Source organism: Macaca mulatta, chromosome 10 (genome assembly GCF_049350105.2).
Source record: "Macaca mulatta isolate MMU2019108-1 chromosome 10, T2T-MMU8v2.0, whole genome shotgun sequence".
NCBI lineage: Eukaryota > Metazoa > Chordata > Mammalia > Primates > Cercopithecidae > Macaca > Macaca mulatta.
The window spans coordinates 85945717-85965581 of NC_133415.1; the positions used below are offsets into that span (position 1 = coordinate 85945717).

The 19865-nt window shown below is 48.3% G+C and overlaps 1 protein-coding gene and 1 long non-coding RNA gene across 4 annotated transcripts in view; one reads left to right on the forward strand and one right to left on the reverse strand.

Moving 5' to 3' along the window:
* Positions 1-189: 189 nt before the first annotated feature.
* LOC144331557 (uncharacterized) lies at positions 190-16630 on the reverse strand. The gene is made up of 3 exons (XR_013398843.1): positions 12696-16630; positions 7625-7744; positions 190-1414 (listed from the first exon to the last, which is right to left on the reverse strand). It is a non-coding gene; the product is annotated as an uncharacterized LOC144331557 (long non-coding RNA).
* BPIFA2 (BPI fold containing family A member 2) overlaps positions 11674-19865 on the forward strand; it is an 18864-nt gene continuing 10672 nt past the window's right edge. The window contains exons 1-2 of one of the 3 annotated variants that reach the window (XM_077948608.1): positions 11674-11808; positions 19058-19229. In XM_077948608.1, coding sequence (XP_077804734.1) covers positions 19073-19229 — 157 coding nt within the window. In that variant the 5' untranslated portion in view covers positions 11674-11808; positions 19058-19072. 3 annotated transcript variants of the gene reach the window in all.

A 19865-nucleotide genomic window follows, 5' to 3' on the forward strand; every position in this document is an offset into this window, starting at 1 on the left:
AGACGGAGATTTGCATTGTGTTACAAAGAAATCTGATAGAATCGTTCAATCTCATCTGATAAATGTATTCTCCAAAGAGAAAGGTGTACAGATATTTTCTTATCAAGAGAATTCAGCATCTGTTTACTGGTTACAATTTGATCAATGAGATTTCCACCAGCAAGTTCATTATTACAAGGTTGGTAAACAATCAGCTTCTTCTGGCAAACATGGATTTACAACTTAAATGAACAATCGCAATTCCCTACAACAGCCTGTCTAATAAATGCAGTGCCTCCATCACAAATATGCTTGGATTAAGGGTATACGTTGCAGTGCTTGCAAAATAATTTAAGAATTTTTTTTGAAAAAGAGCAGTGTGTCCTACTGACCAGATTTGGATTCCTCCAGGAGCAGACACTGAAACAAGGGTTTGAATGCAAGCAGTTTATTTGGGAGGTCGTCCCAGGAAGCACAAGTAGGCAAGTGAAGATGAGAAACAGGGAAGAGGAGGCAGCTCATATGGTGTGATATCAAGCTAGTTACCATTATGAGCACTGGAGCTTAGTCTCCTTGGGTTCAGTGCATAGAACATGACTTAGAATTACCCTACCCAAGGGTGAGGGAGCTAGGGTATTTATACACCAACTACCATCAGTCTTTGGCTGAGGGCTGCTCCTGGGAGCATTGATTCCATGGTACTTCCAGCCTATGCACAGGCAGGAAAAGCAAGCTTTGGAGGCTCCAATAGACAGATGCAAGTGGAAGCTGGACTCCAGTGGCAAAGAAAGGGAGTATGGGAAGGTATGAACAATGTTTTCCTGACCTTCTTAGCAACCCAGCCAGAAATCCAAATCTATGATGACAAGCTAGATAATAAATATAAATTTCACCTAAAGCATTTACCCCACCTGAATAAAGCTATTTATCCTTAGTTCTCTTACACTAACTATTATGTGAATCTCCAACTTACTCCCTTATCTTTTAACTAAAGGTAATAATTAGCTCTTAGGATGCACTCACAAAAGCATTTTGTCAAAAGTCGTTTTCTTAGAAGTTTCTTATTAAAATGCCATCACATCTACTGATTTGTGCTTCTGTTCTTTAATTTTGTAGAACATTGGATTAATGCATTTGAGGCTTATAAGAATATGCTATAATTGGCTGGGTAACATGGCTCACGCCTATAATCCCAGCACTTTGGGGGGCCAAAAAGGGCAGCTCACTTGAGGTCAGGAGTTCAAGACCAGCCTGGCCAACATGGTCAAACCCCGTCTCAACTGAAAATATAAAAATGACCCTGGCATTGTGATGGTTGCCTGTAATTCCAGCTACTCAGGAGGCAGGAGAATCACTTGAACTAGGGAGGTGGAGATTGAAGTGACCTGAGATCGTGCCACTGCACTCTAGCCTGGGCGATAGAGTGAGATCTCATCTAAAAAAAAAAAAAAAAAAAAATGGAGAGAGAATGCTATAATAATTAAATATTTGAGGCTTACAATTTTGTCCCCCACATGGCCATGTTATGAGGTGTAGACTATAATTCCCTATATTCTTGAGATGAGAAAAAAGGCTCAGAGAGGTGGAGTGAATTGCCCAAGGACACTATGTAAGTGTTAGCTGTTATCATTGTTATACAGTTCATTGCTGAGTGGAACTCAAACTGATTAAAACATTGGTTCTCAGTTCAAGGTATGTTTGCATGCCAAGGGATGTTGGCAGTGTCTGGAGACATTTTTGATTGTCACAACTAGGGGAGTGCTCCTGGCATCTAGTGGGTAGAAGCCAGGGATGCTGGTTAACATCCTACAGGGCACAGGACAGCCACGCATGACAGAGAATGATCTGGTCCAAAATGTCAATAGTGCCAACACTGAGAAACCCTGAATGAAATGGTTGATGTTGATGGTGGTAATATGATGATATTTCTATCATGTAGGAAATGGCAGAGCTCAGAATGGATTAGATTGATTTAGTCCCTTGATGGGGACCTGGAAGCCCATGGAGGGATGGGATCTATCTAGGGTCATACAGCCAGGCAGAAGCAGCTGGGCTGGAAGGGTGACCCAAGGCTCCTCTCACCGAGACCTCTGTTTGTCTGTATTTCAGCTGTGCCCAGTGGTTCTGGTTCTACATCATCAATCAACAGTTGAACCTTCTGAAAAGTGAGTTGTGCCAATGGTTTGAGACCAAATCTGTTTAGACCATTGCATACCCCTTTCACCTACTCCTGCTTTCTCCCCTTCGTGGCCGCCAGAGAGATTTTTCTGGATCACACCTCTGATCAAAATCTTCTGCAGATGACCAGGAGGATCAAAGGCACATCCCCAAGGCTGGCAGTTGAGGTCTCTCCTGCAACTGCTCCATCCAGCCTTAGTCTTGACTTTCCTTTTGCTGCTCCAGCCGGTTGGCCTCAGCCACCCCCACATATTCCAGCCCCTTTTGAGACACAATGACTTTGCTCTTGGAGACTTCCTACACCCTCTTTCTGTGCCTGGAAAACTCTTTTACCCCTTCAAGGTGTGACTCCAATGATCTGTCCTTCCAAAGCCTTTGCAGATCTCTCCAGGCAGAAGGACTCCCTCCTGAGGACTTCTGCAGGACTGTGCACACCCATCTGTTACTCATCATATAGCATAGTAACTCTCTGTTTCTTGGCTGTGTCTTTATCTAGACCAGAAGCTTGTTAAGGGTGGAGACTTTGTTGTACTCTCGTATTTGTCTCAGTCCTTCTTGGGCGCAGAGTAGACCCACCATGTCAATTTTGTTGGCATATGAACTGGAAATGAAAGGAAGGAATGTGGATGGACAGAAGTATGAATGAATGATAAAATAGAAAAATGAAAAGATGAATGGAAGAATGCATGGATAGAAGGGTGGATGAGTGATAGTCAAATAGAAGGAAGTATGGACATGAAATGATGGATGGAGAACAAAGGAAGGGAAGGAGAGAGGGAGGGAGGGAGAGAGGAAGAAAGAGAGGAAGGAAGGAAGCAAGGCAACTTAGATGGATAAAAGATGAAGAATATGTGGATGGATGGATGGGAGAAGCAAAGGGAGAAAGCTGGATAAAAGTATGAAAAGAAAGAAAGAAGCAGCCGGGCGCGGTGGCTCACGCCTGTAATCCCAGCATTTTGGGAGACAGAGGCGGGCGGATCACGAGGTCAGAAGATCAAGACCATCCTGGCTAACACGGTGAAACCCCGTCTCTATTAAAAATACAAAAAATTAGCTGGGCATGGTGGTGGGCGCCTGTAGTCCCAGCTACTCGGAGGCTGAGGTAGGAGAATGGCGTGAACCTGGGAGGCGGAGCTTGCAGTAAGCCGAGATCGCGCCACCGAACACCAGCCTGGGCGACAGAGCGAGACCCCGTCTCAAAAAAAAAAAAAAGAAAGAAAGAAAGAAGGAAAGAAGGAAGGATGAATAGGAGGATGAATGGATTAAAGTGTACATAAATGGTGGATGGATAGGTGAGTGAATGAAGGAAGTAAAGATTTATTACTGGATGTGTGGGAAGATGAATGATGGCTAGATGGATGGATAAATAATAGATGGATTAATGAATGTGTGAAGGAAAAAAGCTATAGAGATGGATGAATGAAAAAGAAAGAAGGAAGAAAAAAGGAAAATTTGGTGGCTGGGTGGATGGATGGGAAGATGTGTAGAAAGACGCTGATTAGGCAGGCAGTAAGGAGAGCTTCATGGCTGGACAAGGAAGAGAGACGGATTACAACATGCCAAGTTGAGAATGCTCCACTGTCTGTGTCAGAAGACAGTGGGCCTTCTAGCTGCAAGGTAACAGTTTGAATAATCTCCCTCTCCTGCATAAATCTATGGATGACAGGGGAAATGAATGAGCTTTATAAGCCTCCAACTCAGTTGATTTATCTCTTACATTTCTCTTGTCCACCCTTCCCGTCGCCCCCTGTCTCCCTCTGTCTCCATCAGATGTCCACTCACTCGGATTATTTGGGGACCACCTCTCGCCTCTCTCCCAAATACCCCTGTTGTCTCAGCAGTATTACCGCCTGGACTTTCGGGTAGGAGCGGCTGCTTCTCTCCTGAGGAATGTTCTGGGATTTGCCTCTGAGATTTTGTTCACATCTGAGACTAGCTCAATGGTGCCCCTTCACTCACTTGAGTCTCCCAGGCAAATGTGCCCGCAGCTGTCCCCTTAAAAGAGAGAGTATGTGCTGTGGCTTCAGAGCCAGGCAGGCTCTGCTTCTGCTTGACTGTGCAACCCTGGGCAAATCCCTTCCCCTTTCTAAGCCTCGGTTTCTTCCTCCATCAGGTGAGGATGATTAGCATTCCCCACACAAAGCTAACATAGTTCATCATTTGCAAGACACGCATATTCCTTACATTGTAAATTTCTTAAATTGGAATGCTTTGTATATTCAATGGCATTTCATAATTTAATTGGCAATTTAAAAATTTCTTAGTGGCACATTAAATAATGCATATCTTAATCAATGGTATTCTAGTGTGTGTGGAATATGATTACATGAGAAAATGCCTGGTTATTTATATAGAACAGACTAGGAGCTCAAACATTAGTAGTTTATTCCTCTTTGCCCTTATTTTATTATTTTATTTTTTGTATTTATTTATTTTTGAGATGGAGTCTTACTCTGTCACCCAGGCTGGAGTGGTGCAATCAAGGCTCACTGCACCTCCACCTCCCGGGTTCAAGTGATTTTCCTGCCTCAGCCTCCTGAGTAGCTGGGATTACAGGCACCCACCACCATGCCCGGCTAATTTTTGTATTTTTAGTAGAGATGAGGTTTCACCATGTTGGCCAGGCTGGTCTCGAACTCCTGACCTCAGGTGATCCGCCTGCCTCAACTTCCCAAAGTGCTGGGATTACAGGCGTGAGCCACCATGCCCAGCCTGCCCTTAGTTTAAAATGTTACATTAAGTGAGTTACTTGGCATCATAATATGCGGGGGTTTTAGGTCCATGGTGGGCCTGCTTCCCTTTCTTCTCAGCTTCTCCCAAGCCTTAGCATAATCCTGCCAGCCCCTCTAACTCATGAGAATTCTTGAATTACAGATAATGTGTTTTGTTCCACAAAGTGGAACCTTCAGGGATCTTGGGGCAGAGTCATCTGTGTGAGTCTTCTTTCCTTGTCCATAATTCTTATATTGCAAGGTTGTTGTGAGGATTAAATGAGAGGCACAGAGTCTAGCATACAATAGGTGCTCAACTAATGTGGGCTATCTGGTTTTTTTCCCAGGACAAATACTTCCTGGGCTCTTTCATTAACTGGCTGCTTGAAAGTAAGTTTTGTTTTACCATATATGCCTCACTGTCCCCCAGTCCTGCCTCCCTCTTCAGGGCAGAACAGCCTTTCCTCAAACGTTGGTGTAAAATCATAGGGCCTCAGAGCACCTACCCGACACAGAATTTGTGCCTTGATCATTGCACCAAAGCGCGGTTTCTGAATAGTCAATTTCATGGTGATCAGGGTTGCAGTGTGGTTCCTGAGATAGCCCACACCACGGTGATTACTGTTACAATGCATTCTAGGGCCATCCTATTCCATTCTTGTTATTGAGGGATCTCTGCAGTATCCATCCCATAGTGACCAGTGTTAGGTTCATGGGATAGCCCACTCCACAGTGACCAGTGTTAGGTTCATGGGATAGCCCACTCCACAGTGACCAGTGTTAGGTTCATGGGATAGCCCACTCCACAGCGACCAGCGTTAGGTTCATGGGATAGCCCACTCCACAGTGACCAGTGTTAGGTTCATGGGATAGCCCACTCCACAGTGACCAGTGTTAGGTTCATGGGATAGCCCACTCCACAGTGATCAGTGTTAGGGTGGGTCTCCTGAACTGACCTACTGTGCAGTGAAGGGCTTTATCATGAGCTTCCCGTGATCATGCACTCCAGGATGACTAGTCTTCTGGCGAAATTGCTGAAATTTCCCACTCCATAACAATCAGTGCTGTGGGAAGACTATTATAGTGAAACTCCTAAAATATTTCACTACTGTGGTGTATTATTGAAATAACTGACTTCATAGTGAAGGCGTTACCATCGCGCTCAGGACTGGTCCCTTCCATTGGTGTTAAAGTGAAACGTTGTGGTTATTATGGTTTTGGTATTATGGCTACGTTCCTGGGCTATGCCACTTTTTAGTGAAGAATACAGGGCTGGAATTCCTGGGATAGCCCACTGCTCTATCATGAGAAGCTTTCCGGAACTGATTTCTGAGTCTGGAGGAATTCTTTAAAAATCACTGTGCTTCCATTTCGTTTCCCACATCCCCTGTGCTTACTGTTGGGGCAAGAGCGGAGGGACGTAGGCAAAGAAGGAGAGTTGTCCTGGACCAGACTTCTGGACTAACTGCCATTATAGGGTGCCTTGCGCCACTTCTCAGTTTCTCACCGAGGCTGGGTCCCAGGCAGGAGGCAGGGAAAAGATGGGACACCCCTCTCCTCCAATCAGGCAGGGAAGCCTACTGTTCCCCTGGGGAACCAGGGAAGGTCTTAAGCCCTCTTGCTGTTTCTCTGGGACTTCTCCAACATTATGGTGAAAGCCAGAAAAGGTGAGCAGAAAGAGCCCTAAGCTGGGGATCCTGAGACCTAGGTTCAAGACCCAGTTCAGACACTAACTCTCTGGGAGAAATTATGCCAGCCCCACCCTCTCTGGGCCTCTCTCCTCTCATCTGTAAAGTGTGCCCAGTCTCCAAAGGCCTTTCCTTCAATAATGAGTGTTGGGAAGGTGGAAAGCAGGGCAAAACCTTGGCCACAACAGGTCTTTCTCATGGTGGCATATTCTAATGTCTTCTGTGCTGTCAGTTGCAGTGACCCAGCAGTCTTCCTATTTCTAGGATGAGTCTGGGACCCCACCAGGACTACGGTAAGGAGGTTCAAACACTGGAGCATCACTGTGGTACTCTCTGACCCCATCTTGGTGGCTATGACCTTGATCTACCCACCAATGATTTCCCACAGTCAAACCACAAATAGTTCCCTCATTACAGCTTTCGTTTGGATATGCCCAAAGCTGATAAGCTGGGAAACTTCCCAAGGGAAGGTAATTCAGCGTGGAGCTGATGGAGGTAGAAGAGCCTCTAAGAACCAGACTAAAGGAACGGTGCCTGACAGGGGAAGGACAGACAGTGAATGCCCCTCTCACTTCAGACAGATGGTCAGATTTATAGCTTAGGGTTTGAGTATTCTTGAGGACTATCTGAAGCTGATGAGACGTTCCATCCAGCAGGACAATGGCATTGCAGTAAGATTTATGAAGCCAGGTTGCAAGCCTGTCTCTAAGTCTTTTAGAACTAAAGGAAATAGAGGCCAGGCATAGTGGCTCCTGCCTGTAATCACAGCACTTCAGGAGGCTGAGGCAGGAGGATCGCTTGAGCCCAAGAGTTTGAGACCAGCCTGGGCAACATGGCAACATCTTATCTCTACAGAAAACACAAAAATTAGCTGGGTGTGGTGGTGTGTGCCTGTAGTCCCAGCTACTTGGGAGGCTGAGGTGGGAGGATGGCCTGAGCCCAGGGAGTCAAGGCTGCAGTGAGCCACGATTGCACCACTGCATTGCAGCTTGGGTGACAGAGCAAGACCCTGTCTCAAAAAAAAAAAAAAAAAAACCTAAAGGAAATTGGTGCTAAATGTAAGGTTACCTGAAACCCTTGGGCTCTCTGCATTTCCAATTAACCACATCTCTGCACTCTGCTTTCCTCTCCTGCATAAGCAAGGTACTCCCAAGCCACTTTCTCGATGAGTGAGGTTCACTTCAGGACCTGCCAACGGAAATAAAGGAAAGAACGCCAACATTATACACATTTAGAATTCCGGAAGGTCAGAATCTTGGCCTTAGAGGTCCTGTGAACTCCGAGACCTTGGCAATGGGTGGGACTGAGCAGAGGTGCTGGGCCTGCTGGGTCCACAAGATTGAAGCACTGAATCCTTTAATTGCATGAAACTCCCATGATGCAGTTGTATGCTGGGAAGTAGGTGGCCGCAGTCATGGCTCTTTGGTGTGGCAGTGAAAGGGACAGGCTTAAGGGTCAGGTAAACCTGAGTTCAAATTCTACCCTTCCAACGACTCGGAATCTCAGGTTCCTCTTCCACAAAATGGGAATGAGAATGATACCGATTTATAGGAAAATTGTGAGAAAATGCATGAAGAAAGCCTACGCTCAGAGCCTGGGTGACAGAGTGAGACCCTGTCTCAAAAAAACAAAAGAAAAAGAAAAAGAGTGAAAGGAAATGACTGCTAAATGTAAAGTTACCTGGAACCATTGGGCCTTGCATTTCCAATTAACCATATCTCTGCACTCTACCTTTCCTCCAGAGAACCAGAGGGTGGTCAAGCAGCTCCATCTCAAACACCCCAATCCCTGTGGTACCAGTGGGGGAAACTGAGACCAGAAGGGCATGTAAGACTCAGCCAAGACACTGTAGGGTGCCCCCTGCCTGAGGCTCTAGTCACCTAACCCCTCCTGCAGCTCCTGCCCGATGTCAGAGGACCTGGGTGTGAAGCTCAGCTCTGCGTACTTCCAGCTGTGCGGAAGTGGGCCAGGCAGCTCACCTCCCTGGGCCTCAGTTTCCTGGACTGTTGAATGAATATGAGCACTGGCGGATTGTCTACACACTACCAGAGGGAACAGGCAGCTTGAGCTAAGGTGTGGAGTGAGGACTTGCAAGGAAGGGGCTGTGAGAACCCGCAGTCACACTCTCTGCCTCTCCCTGTTCCCTGTAGACAGGCACAGTCACAGAGGCTGGACACTGCATGGCCTTCCGAGCCTCTCCCCCGCTTCTGGCCACACACAGGGAGCAGCAGGAATGGCCTGGGCACAGGCAGGGCTCCCGGGCAGATGGATGGGGGTGAGGGCAGGCACAGTTCTCAGATTTTGCCACAAGGAGGAGTTGTGACCATGCTAATCCATGTTTCTCACACTTGTTAGACTTGAAGGATATTTGCATAATGCAGCATTTGATTTTTATTTTTATTTTTTATGCCAGGCACTGTGCTGGGCATCTGGCTTTCAGGATCGCATGTGATTTTCACAGCCACCTCTCAAGGTCAGCAGTATCATTATCTCTATTTTAGACATGAGGAGACTGAGGTTCAAAGTGGTGATGGGACTACATGGATGGACAGGGGAGTCAGAATCAGAACCGGGCTCAAATCCCAGCTCTTTGGCCTACCAGGGCACACAACCTCTCTGTGCCTCAGGCTCCAAAGGGGAAAAATGGGGCCAATGATAGCAATAATATTTTGAATAGACCTTAGCTCTTTGTGGATTGTTTATCCTGTGCCCAGCCATGGATCATTTCATTCAGCCCTTTACCCACCCTAAGAGGCAGCTGTTCATACATATTCATTTTGCAGATGAGGAAACTGAGGCCCAGTGAGGTTAACTGCTGCCTAGCCCACTTCTGCACAGATGGAAGGAGGCAGAGCTGGGCTTCGCACCCAGGTCCTCTGGCAGCGAGCAGGAGTTGCAGGAGGTGGTGGGTGTCTGGAGCCGGGAGCAGGGGGGACCCTACTGTGTCTTGGGTGAGTCTGCCATGCCCTCTGGCCTCAGTTTCCCCACTAGTACCACAGGGATTGGGGTGTTTGAAGTGGAGCTCCTTCACTACCCCCTGGTTCTCTGGAGGAAAATGCAGTGCAACAGCCAAGAAGCCATATCCAGGAGGCTCCTGGGGCTGGGGGGTGGGCCCTGCAGCAAGAGGAGGACCCTAAGCTCCTGTATGTCTCCCCATGCCCCAGCCAAAGCCACCCAGAGCTCAGTCCATGCTGGGCATCCCTAGTGTCACTTGGGTGCATGGCTGATGACACATACGACAACGTTTGTTTTCTCAACCTTTTTGTCAGGACCGTCTTTGTGAACAACCTGAGGGCCCTGCAGGCTGCAGGGAGAGTCATATAGAGCCTGAGGGTGGCACCAGGAAAGGAGAGAAGAAGCAAGTGGAGCCGGCCTTCAAGGTTCCTGAGTCTCCACAGGCCCAGGGCACCTGTGTTCTTGATCCAGCAATAAATGCTCAGATGGATGGCGAGGACTTGGGTCACCACAGGATCCACTATGGGAGGCTCTTGGGAAATATCACCACCATGACACTCATTCTTTCAGGCAGTAAACATAGCCAGGTTCCATTTGATATGAATCTGACCTGCAAATTTGCAAGTGTCCTACAACATATTAAGTTTTACATGGTGAACAGAAAGTTAAATAAAACATATCCCCTCCTCCCACATTTTCCACTGTTAAGAACACACACCTAACTTCCTCAAGTCCCTCCCTTCTCAGGAAGAATAAAGGTTCCACCTGTAACTACACATTCCCTCCACCAACCTCCTTCCCTCTCTCGTCCCCTTCGTAGCCAAAGTTCCTTAGAACTGTGCTTCTCCACCTTGAACACACACAGGAGCCACCTGGACTCTTGTTAAGATGCAGGTTCTAGGGCAGCTGGTCTGAACTAGGGAGAGGCCAGTGGTCCATGGGCCCCCCTTTGAGCAGCATGCTTATTTTGGATACATCCACCCCACCACCCATCTTGTTTCCACTGGTCACCCCACCAAACTCGCCTTTACCAGGTCCTCTGTGATCACCAGGTAGAGGAAGCCAGTGGACCATAGTTGAGGTCAGCCTCATCTTGACCATAGCACACATACTACTTCCTCCTCCATGAAATCAGTTCTTCCCTTGGCCTTCCTCCCCAGCCTCCTCCTCCTCCTCTGACCATTCTACCTCTGCCTTCTTTGCAGATGTGATATTTGCAAATTGGCCAACCAGTGGCTTCCTTCACTCTGGCCACTCTGATTGGTTCAGTACTCAGCATGTAACCTTAGCAGGACCAATGGGAATCAGTACTAGAACTTTTGAAGAGATGTTAAGAAAGACATACTCGGCCGGGCGAGGTGGCTCAAGCCTGTAATCCCAGCATTTTGGGAGGCCGAGACGGGTGGATCACGAGGTCAGGAGATCGAGACCATCCTGGCTAACACGGTGAAACCCCGTCTCTACTAAAAAAAAATACAAAAAAATTAGCCGGGCGAGGTGGCGGGCGCCTGTGGTCCCAGCTACTCGGGAGGCTGAGGCAGGAGAATGGCGTGAACCCGGGAGGCGGAGCTTGCAGTGAGCCGAGATTGCGCCACTGCACTCCAGCCTGGGCGACAGAGCGAGACTCCGTCTCAAAAAAAAAAAAAAAAAAAAAAAAAAGAAAGACATACTCTCTTTCTGCTAGACTATTAAGAGAGAATGTGGACCTGAAGCAGTTGGTGGCCATCTCTGCCACCTCTTGGGGGGATGTCAGTTTGAGAAGAAAGGCAAGCCAAGTCATGGAAAGAAACAGAGGCCTGGAGATTTCTTTTGAGCACCTAGATTCAGCCATGCCTGAAACCTGTGGACCTGCTAGTTACATGAGCCAATGACTCTCTTTCACATCTAAGTCAGTTTGGGTTGTGTTTTCAATTACAAATATAACCCAAAGAATCCTGACAAATGCAACTGACAAACATTTCAGTTTATTGGCAAGCCATAGTGGGAAACCAGAGATGAACCCCAGACAGAACTTGGCCTCCTGGAACTGACAATGGAGGAGAGACAGCTGTGGGTGTGTAGGCAAGGAAGAGACCTGTTCAAAACTGACAAGGCAGAACGTGAGAAAAGGTCAGCTGGGTGACTCAATGAAGGCTTTATATAAGAGGTGCTTGCAGGATGGGGAGAATTTGCAGGGGGGGTGACATCCTCAGACCTGGTTCTTGGCACTGGGAAGAGTTGATGCAAAGAAATTCTGGGAGGCCAAAGAGGAGGCTTTGGGAATTGTCCAGCAGAAACAGAGAAGTCTGACAGAGGTGGTAAGCCAAGACCCCACAGACACAAGTCCTTTGAGGGCCCTAGAAGAAAAGACAAGGAGCTATGGTACTTCTCCCATGGTTTGGGATTTTTTGTTGTTTTTTTCTGAGACAGAGTCTTGCTCTGTTGCCTAGGCTGGAGTACAATGGTGAGATCTTGGCTCAACTCAACCTCTGCCTCCCAGGTTCAAGTGATTCCTCTGCCTCTGCCTCCCGAGTAGCTGGGACTACAGGCACCCGCCACCATGCCCAGCTAATTTTTGTATTTTTAGTAGAGACAGGATTTCACCATGTTGGCCAGGTTGGTCTCGAACTCCTGACCTGAGGTGATCCACCCGCCTTGGCCTCCCAAAGTGCTGGGATTACAGGCGTGAACCACCGTGCCCAGCCTCTCCCATGGTTTTGATTCACCCTTTTGATTGAGTGGCCACCACACGATGCTCCAGGACTCTGCATTCCCCCTTTTATTTAATGCCTCCCCAGTCCCTACTGGCCAGGATTGCACCGATTTTAGAGAGCAGAAGACACTGTCTCAGAGCGGCCGTGCCGTGCCTAACATCACGCAGCTGCTCAGTGGCAGAGACTGGAGTGAGGCTCTGCCTTCTTTCCCACCCTTAATCCTGCTGCTGGGCGTGACACTTCTGCATTATCTTCAGTGAGCACTTATGATGTGCCTGATACTGGGCTGACTCTTTTCCAGGCTTAAGTCCCAGATCAGCTGTTTCAGGCGGATGATCATGGTCACCATTTTGCAAATGAGGCAATAGAGGCCCAGAGAGGTAATGTCACTTTTCCAGAGTCACACGGTTAGAAAGCGGCACGGTTAGGACCCAAACTGAGGTCTGGTTGGTTACCCAAAGCCCCTGCAAGACAAACACACCCAGACTTACCCACGTTTTGGAATCCTCCCATCCTTTGTCGTCTATATGATCTGTCTCCACCTACCCCACAGTGTCATAGCATTTCCTCTTTCCACTCCCAAAGTCAGTTCGACCCCATTCAGTGCTTAAAGGAAGGACCTTCACCAGGGCGGGGCACTGTGCCAGGGACAGCAGCTGCCTATTTGCTTCGGGCCGTTGATGCACAGAACACTTGCAAGAACCGTACCTGCTTTGTGGAAAGTAATTGTCAGTGTGTGTGTTGGCCTCTGCCCCTGCCAGTGGGGTCTGAGGGTGGACACATGTGGGGGTGCTCTGTGGGGCCCAGAGCCCCACATGGGGCAGGACCCAGGTAAGACGCTCCGTACGTGTGTGACGAATGAATGAATGACAGGATGGGTGGGTGGAGGCAAGGAAAGACTCTTCTTGCTGATTCTGGGTCTCATCTCCTACATTCATCTATACAGTCTGTGGATTAACTTGCTTTTTTCGCTTTAATTAATTGTGGTGTTATTGGGATCCACCAAAAGCCAGGCCCCAGGCTGCTGCTGGGGACACACAGATGGCAGAATCATGGTCCCCAACCTTAAGGAGCCCCAGTCCAGCGGAGGAGAAAGGGCTAACTCACATGCCTTCAACCAACAAGCTTTTATGAAGGGATTCCCCGGACACAGGCTTGGGGCTGGGGGTGTTGGCACAATGCAAATGAATCAGAAGGACCCACACAGCCCAGGGAGGATTCTGACGATTAGAATATAAGTGGCAGTGCTGCCAGGCACGGTGGCTCTTGCCTGTATTCCGAGCACTTTGGGAGGCTGAGACGGGTGGATTACTTGAAGTCAGGTGTTCGAGACCAGCCTGGCCAAAAGGTAAAACCCCATCTCTATTAAAAATACAAAAATTTGCCGGGCATGGTGGTGCATGCTTGTAATCCCAGCTACCTGGGTGGCTGAGGCAAGAGAATCACTTGAACCCGGGAGGTGGAGGTTGCAGTGAGCCAAGATGGACTTTGTTATATATATATATATATATACACACACACACACACACACACACACACACACACACACACACACAAATGGCAGTGTACTGTGAGTGGCTCAGAGCATGGACTCCGGAGTCAGGCTTTCTGAGTTCAAATCCCAGCCCTGCCACTTACTAGGTGTGTGACCTTGGGCAATACACATTACCGCCCTGTGCCTCAGTTTCCTTGTTTATAAAATGGGAATAAGACAGTCCCTGCCTCTGGTTGCTGGGAGGGTAAATGCCTTCTTGCCAGACGTGAGCCGATCGAAGCAACTCACCTACTGCCCTGGAGGTGGCTTGTCTCTGGGACAAGGACTGAGCTTCAGACATCTTTGACTCCATCACAGGGCTTGGGGTGCCCACCAAAGGGTTGTCAAAAGCATGAGTGGTTCCAGCAGAAAATAATTTGCCTTGTAAAGTGAATGAACAATAAATAAATGGACAGATGACTAGGTGCAGGGCCAGGCCCACTTTAGCCAGGAGGATCTGGAAGATGAGACAGGGCACAGACAGATTGAGGGGCCAAATTCCAGGGAGCAAGGTGAGAACAGGGAGGGACCCAGAGAGCTCGCTCATGTCAAGAGGCCCACCCACCTGGGGAAGACAGAACGTCAATGCCCATGAGCTGAACCAGACCCTAGGCTGGGTACTGGGACCTTGGAGATGGTGTGGTCTTGCCCTCAGAGAGTGGAACTGGTGGGACGTGGCTGGCCTCCCTCCCTCCCTTCTTCTCTCGCTCTTCTCCTCCCTCTCTTCTTCTCTCTCCACATCCCCTCTCTCTCTTTCTTCCTTCCCTCTCTCCTTCCCTTTCCTGTCTTTCTTCCCTCCCGCCTTCCCTCTCTTTCCCTCCCTCTCTCTTTCCTTCCTCTCTCTTTTTTCCTCCTTCCCTTTCCCTCTTTTGCCTTTCTTTCTCCCTTCTTTCCTGCCACAAACATCATTTGACTCCTGCTGTAGACTAGACCGTTCCAGCTCTGAGGGAACCAAGGTGAACAAGACAAGGTGCCCAGACTTCAAAGGACCAGGGGAGGACGCTGACCCGGTGAAAACTCCTTTAAATTTTCTCTGGGAGTGTTGGGTGAAGCATTCAGGCACCATTCCATGGGACAGGAGGAAGAAGACTCCAGCCTACAGTGGGGCAAGGCCCCCTCCATCAGTCAGTCCATAGGAAGTGGCTCCCCATATTCTAGGGGCAGGACCTGAGTGGGGTCTATTAGTGTCCAGATGTGGAATCCGGGACTTAGGGAAATACTTGAGAGCTGAAAGAATACAACTGTCACCTTCAAAATCAGGAAAAAAACCCAGCAAAGTCAAAATTAGTAAAAGTTGAATTAAAGGCCTTCAGACTGTAACATTGTGACAACTTTATTAATTGCTCTATTGAGCAGTCATAAGAAGGACAGTAACGTGTGAAAACATTTTGTTGCTTTGATCTTTCTTATTTGCCAAGAATTCCTGAGTAGGCAGTTCAAGTGTGACAACCTAGGACCTACTAGAAATTGGATGGATGATTCGTACCTGACTGATTTCACAAGCAAAATGGTGACAAGCCTTTCAACAATTTTACTGGCAAAATAAGGCAATTATCTTTGATGGGTGCGATGGGAGTGCACATCTGTGTGTTTGTTACCTGGAGAAGGGGTGGGGGCTGCTTCTGTCGGTGGGGAGAAGGAAGGTCAATGGGGCAGAGCCTGGTTAGCTGAACATCCCCCAGCCTGGCTGGCCCCTTGTGCAACCCCAGCCCTGTCACTCGCCTTCTCTGGTCTCAGTAGGCTGCGTGACCTCTTAGGCTCTTTCTAGCCAGGGCACTGAGCCATGTATGGAAAAAGATACCAGCTTGGAGGTTAAGGCTGGGCCAGTGGGACCAGGAAGCTGCCCCAGCTGGGGATTAGCAGTCATGCCAGGGGTAGGATGTCCTAGTCTTGGCACAGCTAGTCTTTAATGCCTCGCTGGGAATTTTCAATAAGAAATTCATCTCGCGACCCTCACGGCTGGGGCCTTTGTCCCTGAAAGGCAAACATCTTCCATGTGAGAAGACTTTGTGTAACCTGGAGAGGGAAGAGGAGGAGGAGGAGGAGCACACAGGCGGAGGTGTCATTGCTTCTCTTTCCGGAAGGACTCAGACTGGCCAGCCTGAACCACGGGTGACCTCTGAGGGTCCCAAACTCCCCACCCACCAAAGACCCTGTATTGTATATTATATAATATTAATCTTATGACAGATGCTCCTCATTTTATTTTATTTTTGTTTGTTTGAGACGGAGTTTCACTCTTTTGCCCAGGCTGCAGTGAAGTGGCACAATCTTGGCGCACTGCAGCATCCACCCCCCGGGTTCAAGTGATTCTCCTGTCTCAGCCTCCAGAGTAGCCGGGATTACAGGTGCCCGCCACCACGCCCAGCTAGATTTTGTATTTTTAGTAGAGATGGGGTTTCACCATGTTGGCCAGGCTGGTCTCAAATTCCTGATCTCAGGTGATCCGCCCGCCTCGGCCTCCCAAAGTGCTGGGATTACAGGTGTGAACCACTGCACTCGGCCAGATGGTCCTCATTTTATAATAAGTTATGTTCCAATAAACCCGTAGTAAAGTTGAATTATTGAAGTCAAACCGTGGTAATCTGGGACCATATGTGCACATATTCATCAGCATCATCTTCACCATCTTTGCTGTCGCCGTGCATCAAGGGCCTACCCTAAGCTAAGCCTTCATGGTTGTTACCCCACTTTGACCTCACAGCACGCCCATGAGGTGAGCACTGTTCTTAGTCCCATTTCACAGATAAAGAGCCTGAGACTCAACAAGGTGCAGTCTCTGGCCCAGGTCACATAGCCAGCAACCAGCAGAGCAAGTATTCAAGCCCGGGAGAGCCCAAGCCCAGTGCCAGGCTCTGAGCACTGCCCTCAAAGCCCCTCACCATCGCTTTGATTTCCTAGGTCCTTGCCTGTCCACTATGCCTCTGAGATCCAGGAACAGGATGTTTACCCATTTTACAGATGAGGCAACTGAGGCCTAGGCCAACACCAGGTCTCGAGGTCACTGCATCACGCTCAGCACCCTGGGCTGTGTTCCTGGGCTGGAACAAACTGCCTTCACGAGATTTCAGCACAGCCCTTGGCTCTGTGCTTCACAACTGAGGGAAGAGCGGGGCTCAGATGTGTGCAGAACCCAGCGTCAGGCAGCCAGGGAAGGACGTGTGACAACCCTTCAAGACCACGGGCAAGACTGCAGCAGTGCTCTAATGGTCTGGGCTCTTGAGGCCTGGCCATCACCTTCTCCCTGCAGCCGCCCAGCTCTGTGCTATAACAGCGGAGCCACGGTTAGCGTAGGAACAGCCAGCTCCTGGAGCCACCAGTCTTGTCCCAATCTTTGCCTGGTTGCGTCATTTTGAGGACGGCCCCCCCCCCCGAGGTCCTTGCTGAGTTGCAGGTGGGTAAGCAGAAGGGCAGAGACCCATAGTGACCCTGAGCTCTGTGCCAGTCCTTCCCAGCCTGAGGCCAAGTGGGCACCCACCTGAGTTTCCTGTGCTGTTCCGGGTTGACACAGGCCCAACGCAGCAGGCGTTACAACCAACCCAAACATCGGTGGCCGAAGCAAAAACAGGATATTCAGGCCCAGGGACTCTCCCTCTTTGCTAACTGACCTCAGCCTGATATGGGTGGAAGGGTCTTCCCTGGGGGCCCAAATGCCTGGTTCCTGTCCTTGCAAGTGTGGACAAGCCACCTCCCTCTTTGAACTTCAGCTTCCTCAACTGGAAAATGGAGCTCTGAAAACCTGCCTTAAAGAGTTTTCATAAGGAATAACAGGAAAGTGCATCTAAAGTGCCCTTTAGGGACACCAAGCCCAGTGTCAGCACAAGCAGTTGCCAGGCATCTGCTGCACCTGCCGGGTGCAGACCCCTGGAGGCAGGATGCTGTACACTGGGAGACTGTCTGACTCCTTGTGGGCCACAGTTCTAGACCCATCTCTGTCCCTGTCTTGCTGAATGACCCCAAGCTGGTAGCTTCCCCTCTCTGAGCCTCGGTTTCCAAGTGATGACAGAGTTAGACTGAATGGTCGTTATGGGTCCTCCTGCCAGGACATTCTCCAATTCATTCATTCTCGGTCTCTCCCCAGTCCTCACCCACAAGGACCAAGGACCACCCCCTTGGTAGCTGCAGGCTCCATGAGGACCTGGTCTTAGTCTTGGCAGAAAGCCCTCTCCATAGCCATCCATTTCAATTCAAACATCCTGGGTGACCTTTGGGTTGGAAATCTCTCTCTCTGCTCATCCTGAGAGGGGTATTTTCCTTGGAGTGTCCTTGGATGATCCCAGAACCAAGGTTTGCTTCTGTGGGCAGCCTTCCATCCCATCTCCACCATATAAGAGCCGCCACCATTCAGCAGAATCCCAGCAGACTGTGCAGGGGGCAAGGATTTCATGAGCATCCTCCTCTAAACCTGTGAGTGGCGTGCTTCCCCCACTGGCACCACACATGGTGGTCTTCAGAAGGCTTTGGGGGCAAGAGGCAGAGGGGTGGGATTGCTTGGGTTAGCTAATATTTTGCATATAGCAGAGATAATCAATATATCTCTAAATTTGCTCTAAATAGCAACTTAGTGATGGGTACTCACTAAAGATTCCATTTCCTTCTGGGCAATTCTTACTCCTGTTCCTCCCATGACAGTCCAGGTATCAAGACAAATAGCAAATCAGAGCAAATTTAGAGATCTATAGATTATATTAAAATAAGCGTCAAACTAATGAACAATGCAGGTTCATGAGGTGGTCTCCACTGATTTCTTCATACTTTTATTCAACAAATATTTATTCATTTACTGTACTGTACTAGGTGCAGGCTTTTTACTGGTGCCTGAGGATTTGACAGTGAAATAAGTCACAGTCCTTCCCCTGTGGAGTTCACAGCCTGGTAGGAAAGGTGGTCAAATAATCAGGGAAGTGTTACCCAGGACCTTGATCAGGATAATGAAGGCAGCAAGGTGGGACTCTCCCAACTTAGAATCTGGGGAGGGGCCTACAGTAGGCTTCACAGAGGGCATGATGTAGGAATTGACCTAAGTGGAAAAGTAAGAAGAAGAAAAATATTTTAGGCAGAGAAGACAGCGTATGAAAAGGAACCAAGAGTATGGGCTTGGAGTCAAGTCTGACTTTTCAAATCCCAGCTCCTTCACTCACTGGCTGTGTGTCTCCGGGCAAGTTGCTGTAGCTTTCTGACCTTGGTTGCCCATTTGTAAAATAAGAAATAACTACATCTATCTTAATGGAATGTTAAATGTTAAGAGTAATGGGAACTCACTGAAGAGACCATTTCCCTCTGGGCAATTCTCACTTTGTTCTTCCCATGACTGTCCAGGTGTCAAGACAAAAGATGCTTCAGCTTTGGAAATTTGTTCTCCTATGTGGCGTGCTCACTGGGACCTCCGAGTCTCTTCTTGACAATCTTGGCAGTGACCTAAGCAATGTCGTGAATGAGCTGAAACCTATTCTTCACGATGGACTTGAGACAGTTGACAATACTCTTAAAGGTAAATCAACGAGGGTTACGAAGAGTGTCACCTAAATTAGCCTCCTAAACACTATGCCTGCATTACCAGAGGCTGCCACTAGGGGCTACTCTTTATGGGTGGTTTACTGAGAAAAGTGGCTGTTGAATTCCTGGCTCATTCATTTCTTTCTAGAAACAAGCAATGCCACAATGACTATCCTTTTACATATTATATCCTGATAAACGTTTGCCAATATGTGCATAAGATAAATTCCTACAAGTGGGATTTCAAAAGTTCAAAAACTATGCCGTTGACAAATAATCTCCTATGTTAACACTGTCTCCAACAGTCTACAAGAGTGTTTTTTTTCCCACCCCTTTTCCAGCAGTGGGTCTGGACAACTTTAAATGTTCTGCCTGTCTCACAGATGAAAAGCTATAACTTATTTCACTTTGCATTCCTCTAAGTTCTCCAGAGACCTATCATAAAGACACTTTGCCCTCCTCCTCCTATAAGAATTACTGCTTTCTTTCTTTTCTTTCTTCATGCTTTTGGTGTCATGAAGTTTTTGCCCATGTCTATGTCTTGAATGGTATTGCCTATGTTTCCTCCTAGGGTTTTTATGGTTTTGGGTTTTACATTTATGTCTTTAAACCATCTTGAGTTAACTTTTGA